The 22,987-nt window shown below is 39.8% G+C and overlaps 1 protein-coding gene across 1 annotated transcript; it reads right to left on the bottom strand.

The window, feature by feature from the left end:
- Positions 1–558: 558 nt before the first annotated feature.
- LOC110962375 (protein-tyrosine kinase 2-beta-like) lies at positions 559–20,346 on the bottom strand. Its single transcript, XM_022210319.2, has 30 exons — positions 20,121–20,346; positions 19,703–20,011; positions 17,801–17,979; positions 17,290–17,377; positions 16,961–17,040; positions 16,083–16,145; positions 15,301–15,355; positions 15,073–15,213; positions 14,911–14,982; positions 14,702–14,803; positions 12,863–12,974; positions 12,435–12,474; positions 12,107–12,138; positions 11,966–12,013; positions 11,268–11,362; positions 11,041–11,122; positions 9,606–9,706; positions 9,358–9,473; positions 7,899–7,999; positions 7,730–7,819; positions 5,787–5,991; positions 5,496–5,601; positions 5,031–5,078; positions 4,104–4,223; positions 3,873–3,905; positions 3,049–3,073; positions 2,531–2,565; positions 2,295–2,429; positions 1,901–1,981; positions 559–1,044 (listed from the first exon to the last, which is right to left on the bottom strand). Exons 2-30 carry the CDS (start codon positions 19,904–19,906, stop codon positions 808–810), a joined length of 2,826 nt encoding a protein of 941 aa, XP_022066011.2. The 5' UTR covers positions 19,907–20,011; positions 20,121–20,346; the 3' UTR covers positions 559–807.
- Between the last annotated feature and the right edge of the window lie 2,641 nt (positions 20,347–22,987).

The raw sequence follows: 22,987 nt of genomic DNA, 5'->3' as shown, positions 1-22,987 counted from the left end.
AAAGTCGGATGCTGGCTTAAGAGTTTTTCCAGCTCACCTGTGTGTCCTATGACCAGTAGTGTTATGTCTTAATCAGAGGAATGTTGATCCCTTTAGAGTTTTAAAATGTCACATGGTGCCTGGGTTTTCCGTTTTCCTTTTACATAAATAAGGTCTTTCCCCGCACAAACTGGTGCAGAAAAGGCAGATTATTGCATAAAAATTTGATGAGAAGTGACCTCCAATATTCAAATTAAATCATGCTTATGGCCATTCCATTAAATCTGAGAGCCATGCCAACTAGTGACCACGTCCCAAACATTATTCACAAAGCCCCGAGTAGTTCTTTTGGGGAGTTTTGAAAGGACCCGATTGTAAACCACCCCTCCGTTCAGAGACTGCTTCTTTCACTCCTCTCAAACCATCTGTCCTCCCTGTCCTGAAACGAGTGTCCCTCTTCCTTGAGGTGAAGGAAGACCGCCGAATACATACACCAGGGTGCTCTTCTGGCTGTGTGGCGTTACAATAAATCTCTAAGCTGTCTTTGGAGAACAGATGAGAGAAAAAACAACTCCAGAGTTGTAGATTATCAGTCTTTAATAGTAAAAATATAAACATTTGAGTCCACATAATGTCTTAGTTTTTTTCCAGCTTTTGTTCAGTTTAACTTAACATGGTTCATTTTTCGGAGCAAATAAAAATAGAACATCTGTCACTGGTTTGGTGGAGCACAGAAACCTCCACGTGTCCTTCAGAAACAAACTCATCCTCCAAACATGAGCGTAGATTTCACATCCATGCGATCAACAGAGCTTGTCTGTTTCCTCCTCATTTGTCTTCTACATCTTGCGAGTCAGGCTTGGGTTTGGCCAGGTTGGCTCTGACCCGAGCCTGGTCCACAGCGTCCAGCAGGTTCTTGGAGTCGAGTGCCAGAGTGTGAGCAGCTGCCAACATCTGCCGCTGACACTCCTCCTTCAGCGATGTGACCGAGTTCTGCTGGGCCAGTCGCATCTTATTGATCAGCTCCGCTAAATCCTTGTTCAGGAGTTTCTCAGTGCCCTCGATCTGTGGAGGGAATTAGAGATCACATGGCACCGCTTGGTTCAACAACTGTTTTTTCTTATGCCAACACATCTGCTGGCTGTACTACTCATCCAAAACAATCAGATTGGACTGCTTTATATTATATTTTTGAATAAAAGTGCTCAAAAGTTTGGCATAACCCTGACAATTTCATGTTTTCCACTCACTTTTTTTCATGTGTAACATAACTGCACAAGGGTTTTCTAATCATCAATGAGCCTTTCAACACCATTAGCTAACACAATGTAGCATTAGAACACAGGAGTGATGGTTGCTGGAAATGTTCCTCTGTACCCCTATGTGGATATTCCATGAAACATTTCTAGCTAGAACAGTCCTTCACCACATTAAGAATGTCTAGACTGTATTTTCAACTTATTTCATGTTATCTTCATTGAAAACAAACTGCCTTTCTTTCAAGCATAAGGACATTTCTAAAGGACCCCAAACTTTTAATGGTAGTGCGTTTTGTTGCCGTTTCACCTGTTTTGTGGTAATTTTGGCTCTCTTTGTGGTGATTTTAGGCATTTTTGCTGACATATTTGAACCATTCAAGATAATTTTGGCTCTTTTTGGGGTGATTCTATAAGTTTTTGAGCCGAATTTACACTTTTGTCGCAATTTCACCTGTTTTGTGGTGATTTTCCTGGCATAGTTTAACCTTTCAAGTTAGTTTTGGCTCTTTTTGGGGTGATTTTGGTTGTTTTAGTTGCAGTTTTTGAACATATGAAATGCAGTTCTCCACAGGTGGCATCTTCAATGACACAATAATGCTGTATCTGATCTGTTGACTGCATGCATGTACACTGTTACCAGAGAAACGGTGGCTGAAGCTTACCTCTGTGGTGACAGAGCTGTGCAGAGAGGGCAGGATCTCGTCAACACTTTGAATCAGGCTGCGTAGGGTGATGCCCACCGCCTGAAGGGGGTGAGGGAGGGAGGAAGAGGAGGTAGAAAAGCGGGGAGATAAAGTATGGTGGATGAAGAAAACTAGCAGATGTGATTACTGTAAACCAAGGGTGTCAAACATGCACTAAAACAAAGGAAACATTAATAGTTGTGGTGATTTATAGGTTATTATGCTTGAGATCAGACTGGGCTGAATGTGGCACCTGAACTAAGAGGAGTTTAACACCCCTGCTATTTCATCTTTTAAAAGCTGAAGACAACAGTGCCCTATCCTGTTCAGAGGCTCTTGTGTTTCTTTATGTACGACCCAAGTGCTGGTTTACCTTGACAGCGTGGGGATACTCGGAGGCTGGAAGTGTTTTGACGTCATTCTTCAGCTGGACCACCTGTTTCACCATCGCCATGACGCCCGTGTAAACCTGATCACCCGATCGGTCCAGCTCAGCTGTGGGTCGAGGCTGCGACATGACGTCAAATTTACTACACGGCTCCATTTTAGTTCAGAAAAGTCAACTGTATGAAACATATTTCTGATGTAAAAAGAAAAATGGAGCTTTACCTGAGTGGGAGGCATGGGGGGTTTCTCTGGTGGGCCTGAAAAAAGCAAATGATGCATATGATACCTAATTCTGTGAGAATGTTTTCTCTTTTCATTTTTGTGTCTCCTCATGTTGGGATTATCATTTAGACCATTTATGCTTTTAGTTCCTGTGTGTTTTCCTCATTTTAGTAGCTTGCAGTACATTTTTTCCCTCTTCCTTTTCTAGTCTTAATTTGAAAAACACAAAGATCAAAGCCCAAACCAACAATCAAACACTGAATAACCCTTTTAAACAAAAATTAATCTAAACATACTCTTCAATGTTAGACTTGACCCATATCATCACATGTAACAATATCTGCAGTGAGGCCATACAGAAGGCCAAAAAAATGAATCCCCAGTACATAAAATCGACATTTAATGAGACTTAACTTTGATAGGAGTCTCTTTGATGCTTATATGTTCTTTTCTGTACAGTACTGCTGGTTACAGGTTAGAAAAAGTTGAGAAAGACCACCAGATGAAACTGGACTTACCATTTTCTTGGCTTTTTTCAGGAGGCTGTAAATAGAGAGAAGAGACAATCCCACTTATTTAAATGACTAACAGGTTTCTGCAGTTTTTAGCTTCAAGCTGAGATGTTAAAGTCTTTTTTACTGGAGGTGCAAAAGAGATTTAGCTACGATTGGAGACAACAAGGAAAAAAACAAGGCCTTTATTCTGAAGCTTTGTGTGGAGATTCATCAGTGAGGTGGACGAGTTAACCTACTTTCATATGAGCATGAGCTTAATTTTGCAGTTTAAATATGGAAAACAAGTTGATCGCTTCTGAAATTAAAGAGAGAAAACCAAAGAAAACAAGAATCTGGGGATTTTTCTCTGAAGCTGACTGAATCATCCATCCATTCTCTATACACTGCTTAATCCTCATTAGGGTCATGGGGGGGCTGGAGTCTATCCCAACTGACTTAAGGTGAAAGCAGGGGACACCTGGATAGGTCACCAGTCTATCAGGGTTACATGTAGAGACAAACAATCACACTCAAATTCATACCTATGGATAACTAGAATCACCAATTAACCTCAGCATGTTTTTGGACTGTGGGAGGAAGCCACACATGCACAGGGAGAGCATGCAAACTTCATGCAGAAAGATCCCAGAAAATCTGGGGACATGAACCGATATAGCTGTGAGGCGACAATGCTAACCACCGAGGCCCTGTACCACCTCTGACTGAACCTCGCTACTGATAAAACACTAATTTAGGACAGACGGCATATTTCCAGGTGAGTTTCTGCCCTCTAATGTCCAAAATTTGTAAAAACAGCAGAGGAATTTCTAAAAGAGGAAACCGTGTACCTTGATTTGTGTATCCAGCCGCGCAACAGGATCCTACACACACACAAAAATACCACAACACCAGCTTCAGTAAATTCAATGAAGATCAGTGGACGTGTTTGAATCATTTCATTCTAATTAAAGCCACCTTATTTACGGCCACTCACAGATCATGTGAGCCGTCTCTGACATGACTTCACACTCAGAAAACCACAAAGTACATGCTGGAGTTCAGTGTGTGTGATCTCTCACCAGTTGTCGCTCCTCCTGCTCCAGCCACTGCTTATCCATCAGCATCTCTTGTCTTTGTCTTTGCAAAGTGTCCTCCACTCTTTCTTTCTCCCATGCTGGCCTGCTGTCCTTCCCTGCTGCCTGCACACACACACACAAACATGATTGGCTGATTTTAATAGAATATCTCCATAGGGGTACAGAGGAACATTTCCAGCAACCATCACTCCTGTGTTCTAATGCTACATTGTGTTAGCTAATGGTGTTGAAAGGCTAACTGATGATTAGAAAACCCTTGTGCAATTCTGTTACACATGAAAAAGAGTGCAAGTTTTCATGGAAAACATGAAACTGTCTTGGAGACTCCAAACTTTTGTACTGTAGTGTATAAGGTCCTATTAAACACCCAATTCTCATTTGAAAGTGTAGCTGACTATGGTTTGGTTTCTTCTATGCACAATCAGCACAACAGGAAGAGCAGCACCGAGCGGCCACATGACACTAGAAACTTCACCACGCTGTCTCCGTCCCTAAAAAGGACTGCTATTGGCCGATTAAAGGATACAAGAGCCAATCACAGAACCTGTCATTACAGTGTCCCCCTACATGGCTATTTGGGGCATTTTGAAGCATGTTTGGGCAATTTTTCTTTCATATTAAAATTCCCCTTTGGCCCAATGAAGGATTTTGTCACATGGGTCCTTGTTGTGGTTTAGTCATGCACATTTTACATGCTGGTCTAAAAAGCGGTACGACAGTTGCCATCACAGAACATGACTCAAAGGCAGACTTCCCCATCGTGTTGTGATGTAATGTGAGAAGTCCAGGTTACAGTTTATTAAATTCTACAACATTTATTGCATGTGTCTGGCAGGAAGTTCAAAATTGTTAAGGTAAAACTGAATTTGGTCAGCTATGTACTGTACATTTGTGTGCGTGTTTGGACACCTGTATTTGCGAGGCCCGAGGAAGGGTGCTGCCTTGTATTCTTGAGGGCTGTTGACAAAAACAGAAAGAAAAAGCAACTGATTATGCAGATGAAAATCTGCATTTAGCCACCACTATGCTGGGGAAAAAACAAAAAACATTTTCATCTTTATTCATTTGGACCCCCTTACTTGGAAAGATCTTACTGTTAAATATTCAAATAAATATTAAATTAAATCATGCATCAAAGATAACGAGGCTCAGAGTGAACAGAGGAGTACTGTGCTCCGAGTGCTATTCTTATTTCTACATTTAGCTTCACTGCCATGAGTAAAGCACAAACCTCCAGGTATTTAAAGTAACATTAGATTTTTAATATCTGGACAAAATTGGTTTTACATCTTAGTGGTCAAGTTTTTTTTTTGACTGCAGCTACACTTTGTGTGCTCAGCTCATATTCATATATGTTGTGTGTTTGTGTAGTACTTTGGGTGGAGGCTCTGCATGGTTGGGGTCAAATATCGATGACATGGTGTGCGATCGGCCTCGCCTCTCATTCGCCTCCTGCTCCAACTCCATCCTGTGGATATCACTGTGAAACATGCAGATACCAGTCAGTGATGGTGCCCTAGTGTATATCCAGAATAAAATCATTACATACAAACAGCCATCAATCACCACAGGGGCCAACAAATGAGAAAATCCTTCAAACAAGTGCATGTAAATGAGGTGTTTGCATCAGAAAAGATACACTTGTACAGCTGTGCGTGTGTGTACTTTAGCGAGCAGACGAGCTGGCTGAAGGTGGGCCGGGAGCGCGCCTCGTAGGCCCAGCAGCGGGTGAGCAGGGAGTAGATGATGGGAGGGCAAAGCTGCGGTTTCTGGAGTCGAATGCCCGACTCCAGCTGGCCGATCACCTGACCGTTCTCCAGCCAGAAGAACGGCTGCTGGGCCATTGAGAAGATCTCCCACACACACACGCCTGGTTGGAAACACAAACATGACGGGCTGAATTAGCAAAACGTGGTTTACAATGATACCAGCAGCAGAGATACCTCTCTTACTCATTTTTTTGTTAGTTGGCTTTTAGGTTTCTGGGGAACAATTGTAACAAGATGATATTTTCACATTAGGTTTGCGGCAAACTTATGCTGCACATTAAGTTCGGCTTAGTTTGTGGGAAAATTATGGCTAACAGTTGATTGGAATTTGTGGGGTTTTTTTAATTCAGGTTTGCACACCAACAGCTAATTTAGTATCACTATTTAGCCCACCATGCATGCTTGCCATTTTGAAGGTACACTAGCATTCAAAAGTTTAGCCATTAGCTAACACAATGTAGCATTAGAACACAGGAGTGATGGTTGCTGGAAATGTTCCTCTGTACCCCTATGGAGATATTCCATTAAAAATCAGCCGTTTCCAGCTAGAATAGTCATTTACCACATTAACAACATCTAGACTGTCAGCATGTTGGACTGTAGCTAGAAGTGCACTGCTTAAGTCTAATTTGCACCTGAAAATGTGACATTGATGCAGATTTCATACCAGGATCCATTTGCCTGTTGCCCAAAATGCTATCTATGGTAAACAAACTGACATGTTTGCCACTAGTGGCAAATTTGTGACCAGAAGTTTAGCTCGACCGTCAAACTGTGGCGACAAACCACCAGTGTTTGCCAGCAATGCTAAGCTTCTCATTACTTTCAGAATGTTGGTAGACTTGTGGCGACATTTTCTGGAAATCAAATTCTTTGTTGCAAATCAACCACGAGTTTACCACAAAGCCACCACAAACAGTTTGCTCTTTTAAAGTTAGGGGACTTTTGAATGTTTCCAGCCGACGATGGATAATAAGACTACATATGAAAAAAAAAATTCAACATTCATTCCACTTTATTAGCAGCAAAAAATGTAATTTAAATGCTAATATATCTTTAAATGAAACAGTCCCTATTGTCCTTTATTGCTAATATATATTAAAACAGTTTTAAATACAACAGTTTTATTTTTACAAGAAGAGTTTTAGGGTGATTTTGCTCAACACAATGAATTTGATTTCATTTGGTAGAGGTTACACTTCCTCAAACTGAATTAATAGAACACAGCTGCAAATGGAAACTGATAGTTTCTGTATTATTTCAGCTCAGAATGAAGTTTTTCTTTAGTGCAATCTGTCATTCCTATAAATATTACGTCTATCTATGCACTTCTTGTCTTTGCCATTTTGTTGTGTTCTCTGATCCAAAAGCTACAAAAATAATCATCTTTCAAATAAATCTTTATTATTTTCCTCGTTTCATTTGTCGGAGGCTCACTACATTTACTCTTAAATTAAAGCACAGAAACTGTACATTATAAAATGTGAGCCAGATTACGGTTCACAAAAGATAACTCATTTTTACAAATGAGAAAAGAGAATCCTTTAAATATGAGTCACTCTTTCTGTTAAAAGGCATAAGTAAACCAAATAAAGTTATCGCTTTTTTATTAGTTTAATTTTTCTTCAATATGCTTTATAAAACTACTAATAAACATTGAGCCAGTAGTAATTCTGGTAGGAAAAAAAAAAAAACAAACTAGAATACAATGTCATGCAGTTCCCCAAAACTCAAAGCGTCAGTTCACGCCTCAGTGAAAACCTCACATTGCTCAGTGCTTTCCTGTTCCTTTCTCAGAACAAGCTTATGCTCAATGAGATGGTGCAAAGATGTGCTCACCAAACATCCAGACATCACTGGCCGTGGTGAAGCGTCTGAAGTTGATGGATTCAGGCGCCATCCATTTGATTGGTAGTCTAGTGACTGAGGCTGCGCACAGAGGGGAAGTATTGTGAAGCAGACAAAAATTTAAACTAGTATTTTTACTTTCATAAAAATTTGTATATACCTTTATAATACTCTTGTTCGTCAACGTAGCGAGAGAGGCCGAAGTCACCGAGCTTAACGCAATCAGGAGACGCCACCAAGACATTCCTCACTGCTATGTCTCTGGAGGACAAAGACAGAACAGAAACCAAAAGATGTGACAAAAAATTTTTGGAATAGTTCATGCAAAGAAGAATCTTACATACACCATCGGCCAAAAGTTAAAGAATGCCCCAGTTTTTCCAGTTTTTCATTGAAATTCAACTCGTTGAAGTCTAATGAATAGTGGTGAACTGCTAGAGGTTAAAAAGAGGCAAGGCTACCCAGAACTGAACATAATTTGCATTTCAGAGAATTATACAAAAAGGTCTATTTCCAGGAACAAGAAACTTAAAGTTGTTCTGCTCCAATGGAGGTTGATCAAGCCTTGAAAGTTGGTGCTACCAAATCTACAGGTGTCTCAACTTTTCCTGATGACCCATCTCTTTGTCTGCATAAAGATAGTGTTGGAACGCACCGTGGCACCATACCGTCCACAGCATTATTTGAACAGTATTGTATTGCAGACAGTAGTATGTTGCTATAAAAATGGAGAGGAATGCAAGTCTTTCCCACAGAGAAATGTGTGAAGAAAGTCAAGCTGTCAGTCAGTTTTCTTCACCACAAAAGGCTCAGAAACTGGAGGAAACTGACAGGAAGAGGTCTGGAAGACCCAAAGCCACAACAGAATCAGAAGACAAATTTCTGAGAATCAACAGCTAGACGCTCACAGGACAACAGCTTCAAGCACAACTTAATAGTGGTCGTAGTAAGAAGCCTCAGTTTCAACTGGAGAGAAGTTTTGCAGTTGCAGCCATTGCTAAGACGTTAGAATAAGAAAAAGAAGCATGCAGTACCCTCTGGTATGTTCCTAGTTGGTCAGGAGTTCATCCTACAGCAAGAAAATTACCCAAAACACAAGTCCAACCTATGTCAGAAATACCTTAGGAAAAAGGAACAAGGAAAACATGCAGTGTCCAGCACAGTGTCCAGACTTAAACCCCATCGAGCTGTTTTGAGATCAACTGGACAGAAAAGTGAAAGCAAAGCAAGAGCCACACATTTATAGGAACTTCTGCAACAGAAGAACTTTCTGAAGAATTTGATTTCCATTGCAGAAAGAATTCCACAAGTGTGTTCAGCTTTTGTATCTGCCAAAGGCAGCTACTTTGATGAGTCAGAAGTTTAGAATACACTGGTTTCTAAATAGATTTGTTCGATGCTTTCATTACAAGAGTGCAATGAGACATTAACATGCATAATTTCCAATAAAAAAAAAAAGAGGAAAAATTGGGGTGTTTTAAGATTTTTGACCTTTCACAGTAAATCCTCACATCAACTTGAAACTTTCTGCAAAACAAGGACATCCATCCTATCATTTAGCTTAGCATCTTGGCTAAACGCTGCAGAATGCCTGTTACAAATACAGGAAGTTGTGTCACCTGTGCACCATACTGAGTCCCTCCAGGTACGCCAGTGCTTTGCAGATTTGTAAAGAGTACAGGATTAACGTCGTCGTAGTCAGGATGTACTTCTCTTCCAAGAGATACTTCCCCAGCTGTCGGGGAAATTAAAAAAATACATCCACTTTTACATGAAACATAGACTGGTGTCAAACGCATCTCAAATGATTGAAAGTTTGAGATGAATATTTTCAATTCAATGTGAGAGATCATCACCAAAAACACACCTCTCCGTGTTCGTAGAGCTCCATGACAATCCACACAGGATCGACTTCGATGACTCCAATGAGACGCACAATGTGGGGATGATGGAGGTCTTTCATCAAGCCTGGAACAGACAGAAATACAGATTTGACCACTGGGGGGGGGGGGGATGCATTTTCAGAATGTTTTGCTTTTAAAGAAAGACAAATTCCAGGCATTTCTTGCTCCAACCCAGAGAATAGTAATTACTTTACATGGTACATAACCATCACAAGATTTTATTGTTACGTTGTTCAAAAATCTTCCTTTTAGAGTGGTAGATTTCGCACTTAAGTGACAAAAGTGTAAAGTTTGGCCCATTTCTAACTCATACATGAAATTATATTTATCCCTCAAGCTATGCCATCATTGGCCACAATATCAGTTTTTGCCAAAGCTTCACAGACAATCCTTCAAAGCTGCACTTGTAGTGAAAAACTGACAATCCATCACCCATCTATCAAGCTGTTTAGCAACGTGTGCATGTGTGGGTTTTTTCTGGGTACTCTGGCTTCCTCCCACAGTCCAAAAACATACTGAGGTTAATTGGTAATTAAATCTGTGGGTATAAATGTGACTGTCTGTATATGTAGCCCCTGTGATAGACTGGTAACCTGTCTAGAGTGTCCCCTGCCTTCAAACCAAGTCAGCTGGGATAGGTTCCAGTGCCCCTAAGGAGGACTAAGCAGTGTATAGATAATGGATGGATTGTTAGAGCTGTGCAGTTTTCTTGCTTAACAGGAAGCCCAGCGTTTGCAGCTAGCTGAATATAATGGAACATTTATCAGCTCAAGAGTCAGATAAATCCCACAGGAGTTGGTGGAGACCAAAACTAGAGCTAAAAGGAGAGTCAAACCCCAAACACTTTGCAAGGGGATAACATATCCAACATTGTGTTAACATAGGTTGCTGCCAAATAAATCTATGTGATAAAAGTGTAACTAAAACATACAATATTTTCCAAGCATCACCATCAGACAAAAAAATGTTCATTCAACCAATGGTTTTAAGTTTTCATTTTATTGTCTTTCATAAATGGCACGATTTGAATCTCAAACTGTGATGTTCATTGTATCATTCTTTCACACTGTTGTGCATGAGGATGACTGTGGTCTCCAAACCACCATAGCCTCCAGTCTCAGCTGTTGCACAAAGCCACAAGCAGGCAACAGGAAGTATAGCAGTTGTCTGCCTGATGAAACCTTGAAATGTTCTGAACTGAGCTACTTCACTCCTGTGAAGTCACATTTTACTACTAGTTAAATACATGTCATACTTTCATGTAAATTGTTCTGGCAAACTTTTTTGAGATGAACGCTGAAAGAAACTTCGTACTTTTGCAGCTTTTGCAGTGACATCACAACTCCCACGTGCACTGCAAAATGCTTCGAAAGGAAATAATCACTGCAGCTTACTCACCCGCTTCACTGAGAAACTTCTCCTTCACCTCCGCCGAACAGTCTTTACATGTTTTAATAGCAACGCGGATCTTCTCACCTGTCTGCAAACAAACACGTCACATCTGCACTGAAAACGAATTCTGTTTGATTAGAATCGAGAGAAGTTCTAGCTTGAACAATCTGCAGGGTTCGTTTCTCAGGATCTTTAATGTGATGCTGCGACGATACTCTAACAGCTCAACTCACCGGGCTTTTATATTCCCCATCATGAACCTCTCCGAAGAATCCTTCACCCAGGATCCGACCCACGATAACGTCATCTCTGGAGATCCTGTGCTTCTCTAAACATGAAGGAAAGAGTTCAGAAAGGCGATGAACCTTGAAATTAAACTTATTTCTCTTTCCTGAAATGCAAAAATCAAACTGTACAGGTCAGTTACATGTTTTAAATGCACTTTAAAGAATCCAAAAGCCAAAAAAGGGAAGAATGTGTTGCCTCCTACTCCTTTGTTCCTTCCTTTGTAACTCAACTTGCCACTGCAATTAGAATGGGATTCACTGTGGATGCTTAGTTTTGATTTCAATCCACCTTTCACATTTGCACACTTGTGTTTTCATGTCGATGGAGTTGAACCTGGAACTACAAGTGTTGTGGTTTGGCAGAAAATGAAATATGCTGAGCAGAACTAACAGCAAGAGTACAGGAAGCTAAAAGAAAAAATATTTTTTTGTTGCAGTCTGTCATAAGCCTGAATGGTATTTTTAACAGGTGTCTTTCAAAGGGGAAGAGCTAAACTTGAAAAGTTGCTTTTTGTTTCATTTCCCCCCAAACTTATGATCACAACAACATTTCTTCACTTATGACCTCGTTTAAGGATATTGTACTGCTGGTGGACATCAGGCTAAATCTGAATTTGAGAAATTTACAAAGAAGTGCTGCTCACCACTAGAGTCTCCTGTATCTTCTGGAATCTCAGCATAAATATCAGAATCTAAAATGAAAGAAAAATGTTGAATTTACCAAAGTATTCCAAATAAAGTCTAATTAGTCCATTCTTGTCAATAAACTGAGCAATCAGACTTACTTTGACCTCTATTAGGGATGTTGGGACCACATCTGGAAGAAAAAGAATGACAATATCTTCTTTATATCAAGCAGCCAGTGACAATTGACACTGAATGTCACTAAAAGTTCAGTATTTGTGACATTTTGGTTCAGCGGAGAAGAAAGAATCTGAAAAGAGGACTACAGGAAAGCGGAGGAAGGTGTTAGAATCGAAATTGTCAAACAAAAGTACGCCCACGCTGCTTATGGTTCCACCAGTTTATCGCCACAGCGGAAAAAAAAAAAAAAAAAAAAGTGTCATTCATCAGCATTAAAGAAGACTTTCCAATGTGACTCATCACACTCACCGCTGTGGGATGTCAGGAAGTTTCAGTCTTGCGTCTCTCCCTGTAAGAACCACACATTTACATGCAGATTTCACCTGTTTAATTGAACAATTTGGTTTGAAGCATCAAAACGCACATTTCAGGTGTTTATATTTGATCCTTTAGCATATTTGCTGTGATATATGGATGGAGCCTTATTAGTATACTCTTATTAAGAGTCAAGAAGTCTCCAAAAACTACTTTAAGTAGGTGTCTCAGGTTAGTTTTCTTTAAGCCAGATCTTTGACGCAAGAAGAAAATTAATGTATGTGAAAACCAGTGAATTTGAAAGGCCAATAAGTAATAGAAATGACTCAGGTACTGCAAGGTAGTCCAATTATCTTCACACTGAGTTTTAGTATTTTGACTCATCAGAGTAGCGTTTTCTTACCTGCTGCTACATTATTTACCTTTGCTTTTAATGAGCGAACTCTCTGTGCAGCCTTCCAGTCGACAGTAGCCGTCGATCAGGTCGGCCATGTTTTCTGCAACAGCCAGGGAGGAAGTGCTCACCGAGAGTGGCTGGAGGGTTGAAGATAGAAGATATTTAGTGCTTAAAATATATTGTGCTTTAACCTCAGCAGACTCTTCTAAAGGTGCAAGTCAACGTGTTGTGAAACACCGTCTGCAAGACTCCAGAAAGTAGCGCTAACTTTTCGTCAAACTAGATAATGCTTGTCTTTTGCTTTCTGTACAAATTAATGTTTCTTTTTGGGGTTATTTCACCCCTTTTAAAAGGTCCCCCCTACCTGGACTGGCCTGTATCTGGTCATAATTATAATATATTTTTTATTCATAGAACACTTTTTAAAATTCAGGGTTACAAAACGCTTCACAAAGCAGCAAAATGGAACAGAAACATGGCATAAAGTTTTCAGAATTTAGAAGACTGCTCAAAACTTAAGGTAGAAATATTATTGAAAGAAATAAAAGAAAATTCAAGTGCCAGGAAGGGCACTGCGTTAAAGGTGACCTCATTTCAAAACGTGGCTTTTTACAAGAAATGTGACAATCGGCATACGTTTGTCCGTCTGTCTGTTAGCTACATTTTTAAAAAACAGACGTATTGATTTGGATGAAATTTTCAGGGAAGGTCATAAATGACCCAAGGACCACCTCATTAGATTTTGGCAGTGATGCGGCTTATAGTCTGGATCCACGAACTTGTTTAAGATTTCTGTATCATTGCGAGACAGCGGTATGGTGTCCCTGTAACCATGACAACAAGTGAACACTACATCAGCTGCCTGCTGAAGATCCCATGATTGCGATCCAACTACAGATCCACCTTTGCAGACTTATCAGGACTTACCCATCAGGCATGATACAAGGAACAATTGATGAAATTGTGGGGGTGTTTCTAAGTCCCATCAATTTCCCGTCACCTGCGATTCGGTATCCGTACATAACGTACACATGCATAACACACGGCTGTGCTCAGCAGAAGGTCATTTTGCTTGTGGGTACATCTATATTAAATGGCCACAGTCTATATTGCCATGACTTCTGATCATCAATAACTAATAAGCAAATGCTGCATTTCTGACAATTCCATATGGGGGAACAGCCCTGGCAGAGTACTGTGCTCTGACTGCTTTTCTAGTTTAATAATGACACCATCTAGCAGAAATGTGATTCATTTCTCTTGCTTCAAAGTTGATAGAACTGCAGATTTTAATCTATTGAGCAGTTTCAGTACCATTGTGATCACTGACTAATTGGTAAAAGCGTTATTCATTCTCTAATTCACAATTTATGATTAGATAAAAGTCAGAAAGTTTTTTCAAATCAAATAAGGGGACATATAGTATTTCCAAGTGTCTGTAGCCAGAGAGGGTTCTTTAGTTTGGCCGCACAAACATGGGGTTGTTACTTGATGTATTTGGAAGTGGGATTTTTTCTTCTTTAAAAACTGTAGTTAACAGCTGTAATGAAAATGGGGTAAAAACCAAACAAAAACAGCCAGAATTTGAAAAGGTAGAATAAACACATTGCTTTACACCACTCTCCTGAATGAAAGTCCAGTGTTGGAATGTTGCTCTTTATTCTCTCACACCCAATCTGGATTAAAAGCCTGTAATTGGCCAAGATCTACCCCTATGTGCTACATTTTTAAAGCTTTAAAACACTGACATTAGTCTAGCGTCCTCTCAGATCACTTTGCTCAATGGCAATCAAAAACAAAGCTGTCTACTGCAACTTTAAGCAGTTAAACATAAACAGCATTGTATCAGTAAGTGTAGCTGTACCTGTTGGGCTCCCTCTATGTGCACGGTGAGCAGAGCCCGACCATCACTCTCTGCAGAGCAGGAGATGCTGCGAACCTGAGAGAACTTGGCCAGATAGATGGGCTGCAAGAGATGGAAAATGGAATAAACAGAGAAGGAAATACTCAGTTTACTCGCAATGATAAGCAAGAAGCAAATATCAAACGCTTAGAGAGAAAGCTGAAACACACAGTTGAGTTCTCGGTGTGTTGACTGATGCCGTCAGGACCGATGACCAGGTCTATTGTTACACTCCAGCCGTGCTATAGAAACACAAACATATGTAGCTCTTTATTATAAATGAGCAACCATTTACATAGCCACTAAGGTGTTGAGAAGTTGTGAAAACCGACCACAAGCTGGCAGGCGAAGCTCTCCTGTGTGAAGCTGTAGCACTGAGCCAGCGTGGTGAAGAACTTGACCACGCACTGGTCCTGCTTCAGGGTGGAGTAGCCCTGAAACGTCTGCTGAATCATCCGACGCAGCTGTTTGGGCTGACATAACCACACAAACAACGATCACTCAACATGTCATTTCTATATGCAAATATAGGGCGTAAATCAGCTTTTTCAGTTCCCTACTTTCATGCTGTCAATGAGTTCTCTGGAAAAAAACTGGTCCAGCCCGACATCTTTTCTAATGGAGGAATAAAAGGAAGTCAGACCAATAATGAAACATAACACTTCCGGCTGCAAAACATTTCTATGGTTTGACGCTTTTTCTTAACGAGTCCCAGCTTCAGTTGCTGCATCAGTGAGTATCTTTTTAATGCTAACCACCGACTGCATCTGATCATTTTACTCCATGTCTTCATCTAGATCAGTTGATACCACATGAGTTTTCTGCTCGTCATCAGTGCGCAGTGGCATAGAGCTGACCTACAATGACAGTTTGCAAGTTTGAAGTCACCCAGAAATGTCATTTTTGAAAGAGAAGAAATGTGTTCAATGAAGATAACATTAAATGAATCAGAAATCCAGTGTAGACATTGTTAATGTGCTAAATGACTATTCTAGCTGGAAATTTTGAATGGAATATGTCCATAGGCGTACAGAGGAACATTTCCAGCAACCATCCCTCCTGTGTTCTAATGCTACGTTGCGTTAGCTAATGGTGATGAAAGGCTAGCTGATGATTAGAAAAGCCTTGTGCAGTTATGCTAGCACATGAATAACAGTGTGAGTTTTCATGGAAAACATGAATTTTTCTGGTTGACCCCAAACTTTTGAACGCTAGTGTGTTTGTCTGCTGCAAGTCTACTGTCAGTTTTAAAATGAAATATGTCTCAACAGCAAATGAAATGTATTTTATATCAATGCATGCATCGTGTTGGCACTAAAGGCCTGACAAACACACAACTTACTCCAGTAGTTCAAAGTTGGACTTTTTCTCCAGTCCGTTTGGATTCATATCTTTGAAGAATCTCCTGGAAGCACAATAAAAGCCTTTAATTGAGAAAAAAAAAGCAATTTGTATTCAATTTTATTTATATAGCGTCAATTACAGTCAAATTGTCTCAAGACACTTTACAAAACCCATATGCCTGACCCCCAGAGCAAGCCCAAAGGCGACAGTAGCAAGGAAAACACCCTTTATAGAGCAATAGTTGCCACACATTTGTGCAGACATTTTCAAAAAGAAATATTCGTAAAGATACAAATTTTTATGTGGACATTATGTATAGTTATCTGATTTGGAAAGCTTTAAAATATTTTTCAATTTGTTTTTTACAGTTAACATTTAAATGTTTACTTTTTTCTCAGATTTTGCTAGATATTCCCTGCAATTAAACAAAAACAAAGAACGAACAATTTTTTTAATCCTTAACATGTATCTTTTTATTAATTGCAAATATATACACGTGATTTTTTGGTGGTCAATATGTACATTAATACTTTTTTTCCCCAGTTTTAATAGACTTTTTTATGCAAGACATAGAACAAAAACTGTAAAAATGTTTAATTACTTTGAATTTTTAAGTCCTTTAAATCCTACTTCTCTCTTCCAGTAACTGCAAATATTTTTAACAATGATATTTTTAGCTGATTTAAACTCAATTTTACTGTCCAACATCGCTAAAAACATAATTATTGATAGAAATGTATATACTAATGTGGACTTCATTGACAGTTTTAGATTAATTTTTTATGGTCAACATTCATTTTTATTTTTTAAGATTTTACCAGTCATACACAAATCCGAAGCAGGAAAATGTATACATATAAATGTTTTGTACGTCACCTAATTTCCAGACAACCAAGCTGTAGAGCCATTCCATCACTAACTTTTGAGGCGTACTGCTGCATAAAATCACTTCGTACCTGCGGATAAGCAAAGCACAAACAGACCTTCCGCTAATAACAGTGATTATAGATGCCAACCTGCAATTAACAATTACTGCTCTCTAAAGGGTAAATGGTCTGCACTTACTGTAGGCAGGATCTTTCAACCTCAGCAAGGTTCAACACAATGCTTTATAACGAGTTTCTCACTTCCATCTGAGCGACATGATGTAAACCTAATCCTAGTTTTAAACATTCAGAAAATAAGTTGCAAGGCACATTGCTTACCTGCTGGTAAAAGTAGAGCATTGTGGTTCTGTCATCTTGGAATTCCTTCATGAAGTCTGATGGGATGTATCTGATCCTCAGGTCGTATCTGGAGGCAGACAGGCATCAGTCTGAGCTCCAAGCTAATCAGTGTATTTAAACCTTTGATGCATAAGTGGGTGTAAAAAATGGTCCATGTGGTTGTTTTCTTGCAATATTTGTGTATTTTTGTGATATGTTTGGATGAAAATGTTCCAAATCTGTTATGAAGTCAAAAATAAACGTATTTCAAACATGAAATCATTCTTGTGTGGACAAAAATAGAAATACAAATTCCTCTTCACCAAAATGACAAAAAAAAAAAGCATAAAAACACACTTTTTTTATGCGGGTGTTTTGACCCACTTATGGAAGAGTGTAGAATCCAATCACTCATGCATCTAAGGGTTAAGGTTAAGAGTAGTAGCCTCTGGAAACTACCAACTCAAAATGAAAATTCACAAGCACCAAAACACAAAACAATGTGACAGACCTCCACTCTGCCTCTAGGTGCTGCTGCTCGTAGCGCTGGGTGAGCTCCAACACAGTCATGTCTGGGTGCAGCCAGTGACTCTCTGAGGACTTGAGGTGTTTGAGGAGGAGACCGTAGCAGAGGCTGTGCTTTATGTCTGGACCCACACAGCCACTGGACAGCACCACATTGATGACGCTCTGGGATGGAAAAAAGTATCAAATATGTAAAGAGGGAAAAAAGCTGATTAATTGCAAAACAGCTCAAAAAAAAAAAAAAAAAAAAAAAAGTCTTCTTTGGGTAGGTTGCTCTTGGTCATTTCTCTCTTAAAACGAAAGTTTTTTTTCCTCTGGGCCCCTCTTAAACTCTAGCCCTCTGACCTGCATCTTAAGTCACTGATGTGGTTTTCTCCATCATTCTCATTACAGTAACCCTATGAGCTAATTGTATACGACAGCTATTATTAACACTCTGAACGTTGTACCTTCCATTTCATTCAACACTGATCTTGCTTTATCTCTCTTCTGCCCTTGTTTCTGTCTTTCCTATGAGATGCTTGAGTTTGTTTAACTCGATGTTTTCAATGCCAACATCACTTTGCGTTAGTGGGTTCTGCAAAGTATCTTTTGATTGCCGTTGGTGCAATATAGATAAGTTCAACTGAACCAAATCAGTAGAGTGCTTTGTACAGAGCTATATGAATAATTGCTTCGTCATTAATGGGGAAAATAGAGCAAAGTGCACGCAGAGGAATACAGTAACGTGCAGTAAAGTAGAATACAACACAGTACAGTAAAGACCGCTGTAGAAGAATGCTCTATAGTAAAAGTAGAGTGAAGTACTAAGGAAAACATCATCAGATAGTGTATTACAGCTCAGTATAGTCAAGTTCACTAGACTACTGTAGTAGCATAGTAAAACACAGTGTAGTACAGCAGAGGAAACTCTAGCAAGCAGACCATATTGAACCCATTCTAGATGCAGCTCTATATAGCAGAATACATTAGCATATACATCAGTTAGTCACAACATTAAACCCACTGACAATCTGAAGAAACCAACACATCTACCACCCACTAAAACATTGTTTTAGACCAAACAAACACCCTCATGGCACCTCCTGACAGCAACAGCCTCCTCCAGCACCAGGCTACATCACAAAGGCTGCTCAGGAACGACATGAGGAACACCTAAGAGCCCAAGGTGTTGAGCCCAGCATTGAAACTGCCAAGATCTGCAGAATGCATCTGAACAAGGTCGATCCAAAGAACCCAAAGCACCTAAGGATCCGCTCTTATTTCCCAAAACACCACAGGACACCCTTAGAAGTCGACTACCTGTAGGGTCAAAGTTGTGTCTTTGATACAAAAGTGAGCAACACAATAGCAGGAAGGCGGTTTTAATCTTGTGGATGATCGATGTAAAGTGAGAAAGAATAGAGCAAAGTAGACTACAGTAAAATACAGTAGAGCAAATAGATGAGTGTGGCTGGTGAAGTACTGTTATGGAAGGCAGCAGACCAATATACTAGTGTTCAAAAGTTTGGGGTCATCTAGACAAATTCATGATTTCCATGAAAACTCGCTTTTATTCATGTGCTAACGTAATTGCACAAGGGTTTTCTAATCATCAGTTAGCCTTTCAACACCATTAGCTAACACAATGTAGCATTAGAACACAGGAGTGATGGTTGCTGGAAATGTTCCTCTGTACCCCTACGGAGATAATCCATTCAAAATTTCCAGCTAGAATAGTCATTTACCACATTAACAATGCCTAGACTACATTTCTGATTAATTTAATGCCATCTTAATTGTAAAAAATGCTTTTCTCTCGAGAATGAAGACATTTGTAAGTGACCCGAAATTTTTAAACGGTAATGCAAGTCCAGTTGAATCCAGTTGGGTGAAGACTAGAGTTTACCTTGACAGTCCATCCCTCCTCACAGCGGACTAGTTTGAAGTTTTTGCCCAAGTTGGAGCTGTTGCTAAGGAAACACACTTTCATGATCTTCACCGGGAAGATGTTTTCCGTGATGACAGGTGTCGTGGGAGACATATCCGAGACATCTGACTGGCTGGTGGGAGACATGCTCCTCCAGGACAGGGTGCTGGTGTCTCCCGACATCACACACACTCAGACACACACCGCGTGTAGACTACTGCACAGAGACACCCATGACTGTCACCATTTCACTGTCGTTTCCTTCTTGCTCATACAGAAAATATGAAGCTGGAAGCAAAAAGGACAGCAGTCATACCACAACCATGCTTTAGGGTTAAAGGAACATTTGTATGTCAATAGAAGACTGAACTTGTTGCTGCGATGACTCCGTACTCACCAGTCTTGCACAAGCACCTCAAAAAAATCCCTCTTCAAAAACTTAGACTGCTCAATCCCAGCAACAGACTGCACTCATGTTTCTTTATAAAGTGCAGATTTGTACAGTTTGTCCTCTTTGGCAGGTTAAAAAAGTCTTTTCGAAACCGTGTGCTGAAGAAGAAGAATCCTATCAGTTAACGAAAGAGGAAACAGTGCTGACGGGCAAATAAGGAAGTTGAAGAGCAGCTACAGAAAAACTGACAGGACTGATGAAACCGCTGTGTCACCCCCTTTTTCACATGCAACAGCACAGTGTGCAAAAGCGGCCCGGCCCACAGCACGTTCACTTCCTCTTGCAGAAGTTTTGATGAGCACAGGTGAAAATGGGGACTGCTGTTGACTTTTAATGCAATATTTTAAAGGAACTCCTTCCAGCGCAGCAATGACAGCCTAAAGGCATGACAGAAAATGTTCAAGATCTAAATTTACACGGAGATGTGACCAAAAAGTTACACCTGCTGGTTGTTAGTATTTGATTTTTTTTTCTGCAATACGCTACCATTATAAAGCTTGTGGTCACTTAGTAATATCCTTATTTTTGAAAGAAAAATGCTTTCTTTCAATGAAGATATGAATCAGTAAAGCAGTCCAGACATTGTTAATGTGGTAAATGACTATTCTAGCTGGAAACGGCTGATTTTTAATGGAATATCTACATTATAGCATAACACCTGTAAAATTAATCTTATTCTCGTCAGCCTAAACTGCTAGTACTTTGTATTTGGTGGCATTTAGCATATGGCAGCATAAACGGCTAAGTAAACAAACATTACACTTACTAATGAAAGTGAAATACTGTGTTACAAGCACAAGTATTAACAAAATGCGTTTGAAGTACAGAAAGTTATAGTCCTCATTATGCAGAACTGTGTTTTTCATTATGTTCATCAATTGAATGTTGGAATTGATAAAAATTATCTAACTACTGCTGGGTAGCTTGTGATCAATGCAGTTTTATCTAAACCCATAATATTATACCATAAATTGTGTTACGAAGGTAGCAGGAAAACCCAGGCACAGACACAGGGAAACTGGCAGACAAGTGATTATGAAAAATGATTTTATTTTACTAAATAATTAACCAATACATAGTTGATGAACAGGACTGGGGGAGACTGAACTCAACCAAACCACTCAAAACTACTATTAAAACACACAAAATGCCAAAACTGTCATCTTCTAAACTAACCAAATAAGACTAAGCTGAGGAGGGGTACTCACAAATGGGGAAACTGACAACAGGGGAAGACAGGCTGAGGGAATCCAGGGGTAGACGGAGACAGAACAGGAAAACCAGGCTGGTAGGAATCCATGGGAGAACTGAGTCCTTGAGGGAAAAATCCAGGAGAAGGATCCATGAAGCAATGTGGGTCTCTGTGGCGATGAGTCTTTATGATCCGGCGAGGTGTAGCTGAATGAACAGGGCTTGAGTAGTGAGGAGAGCTTGTGAGCAGGTGAGCTGATTATATCAATGTGAGGCACCTGCAGTAATCAGCTGAGTGCAGGCAGGTGTAGCAGGGAGAGAGATGAGGGAGAGGAGACAGACAGAGGGAGCCAAGGAGAGATAGATCAGAACAGATAGAACAGATGAGGAATGAAAGAGAACGGAAGGCGGGAAAAGAAGGAAGGGCAAGAGCTAGAACAGGATCATAACAAATTGTTTGCTACATTGCTTTACAGTTTGCATTATTAAGCAAAATCTGCAAAGTAAAAAATGTAATATTTGGCTTATGAAAAGTAGTAGAATGCAATTATATAGTAGCGGAACATGAAAATACTCAAGTAAAGCACAGGTAGCATAAAAAGTACAATACTTGAGTAAATGTATTGAGTTACTCCACATGTCACTGTCAGTCTATCTACAGCCGCACAGAGCAACATATCTTGTATTTTTTGTCTTATTATGTACTGATTATTGTCCACGTCAGTATTTCTGACTTTGTAAAGCTCAGACTGACATTTTAGAGTGTTTGGACGAAACGGTGCCACTGTGGTGACCATGAGGCTGTTGATGGAAAGTTCTTTGGCCCTGCTGTTTCAGTTTCTACCTCAGTGGTTTTTGTTCTCCCACTGTTGACTCTCAAAGTGAATCAATGTGTAGGTTGGGCCATGTAGGTTGAATCATCATTTAAATGCAGTGTTTTGTGTCTTGTGGGTTGTCTCTGTTCAACATTAAATAAATATCAATATTAGTTTGATGATCTGGAACATTTAAGTGTGAGAAATGTATCTGATTTCAAATACTTTTTTCGTTTGCATAAAGCAGACTCCTTCACAAAGGAATCCACAGCTACCTATAATAAAATGTACATCTGTTAATTGTCTTACTTGCAGACTGATAATCAAATATTGACTCTCCTGACTTACAGTCAGCTTTAAGATAGAGCTTCTTTTTTAAAGCTTTCAACCAATCAGCACCACTCTTTTTCAAAGAGCTCTTACACCATCTTAACTAGGTTTTTACAACCAGACGCGATGAGCACAAAAATAGAGCTGACTGAGCCTTTGTGGTGGCTGCTACTGACCTATGGGACAGTTTTTGTGTAAGAACCATTCACACTTTACAGCGTGCAAAATTGCTGCAAACCTCACCTTATGTCACTGACATTTAGAAGAGGCTGACACTCTGACTTTAACTTTCATTGACTTCTTACCTTTTATTCTGCCTTCTTTTCTTCAGCCTTTGTGTTTTATGGCCGACCTTTTTCAAATTCTTTAGCACTTTGGTTCACGTCTTGCTGTTTGACTTTAATGGAAGATAACCTTGTGTTGACATGGACAGCATCCTGTAAAAGATTGGCATCCTCAGCTGGTGTTTTAAGTTAA

This window comes from Acanthochromis polyacanthus, chromosome 22 (genome assembly GCF_021347895.1).
Source record: "Acanthochromis polyacanthus isolate Apoly-LR-REF ecotype Palm Island chromosome 22, KAUST_Apoly_ChrSc, whole genome shotgun sequence".
In the NCBI taxonomy this organism is placed as follows: Eukaryota; Metazoa; Chordata; class Actinopteri; family Pomacentridae; genus Acanthochromis; species Acanthochromis polyacanthus.
The sequence above is the reverse complement of the archived record's forward strand: the minus strand, read 5'-3'. Positions and strand labels throughout refer to the sequence as shown.

Excerpts from the sequence above, each read along its gene's own strand:
- LOC110962375 (XM_022210319.2), bottom strand. The coding sequence starts at position 19,906 with ATGTCGGGAGACACCAGCACCCTGTCCTGGAGGAGCATGTCTCCCACC. Across the intron at positions 16,146-16,960 it reads CTTGGTTGTCTGGAAATTAG|GAGATTCTTCAAAGATATGA; the intron begins GTGACGTACAAA and ends TTGTGCTTCCAG. Across the intron at positions 11,123-11,267 it reads ATGGGGAATATAAAAGCCCG|ACAGGTGAGAAGATCCGCGT; the intron begins GTGAGTTGAGCT and ends GTTTGTTTGCAG.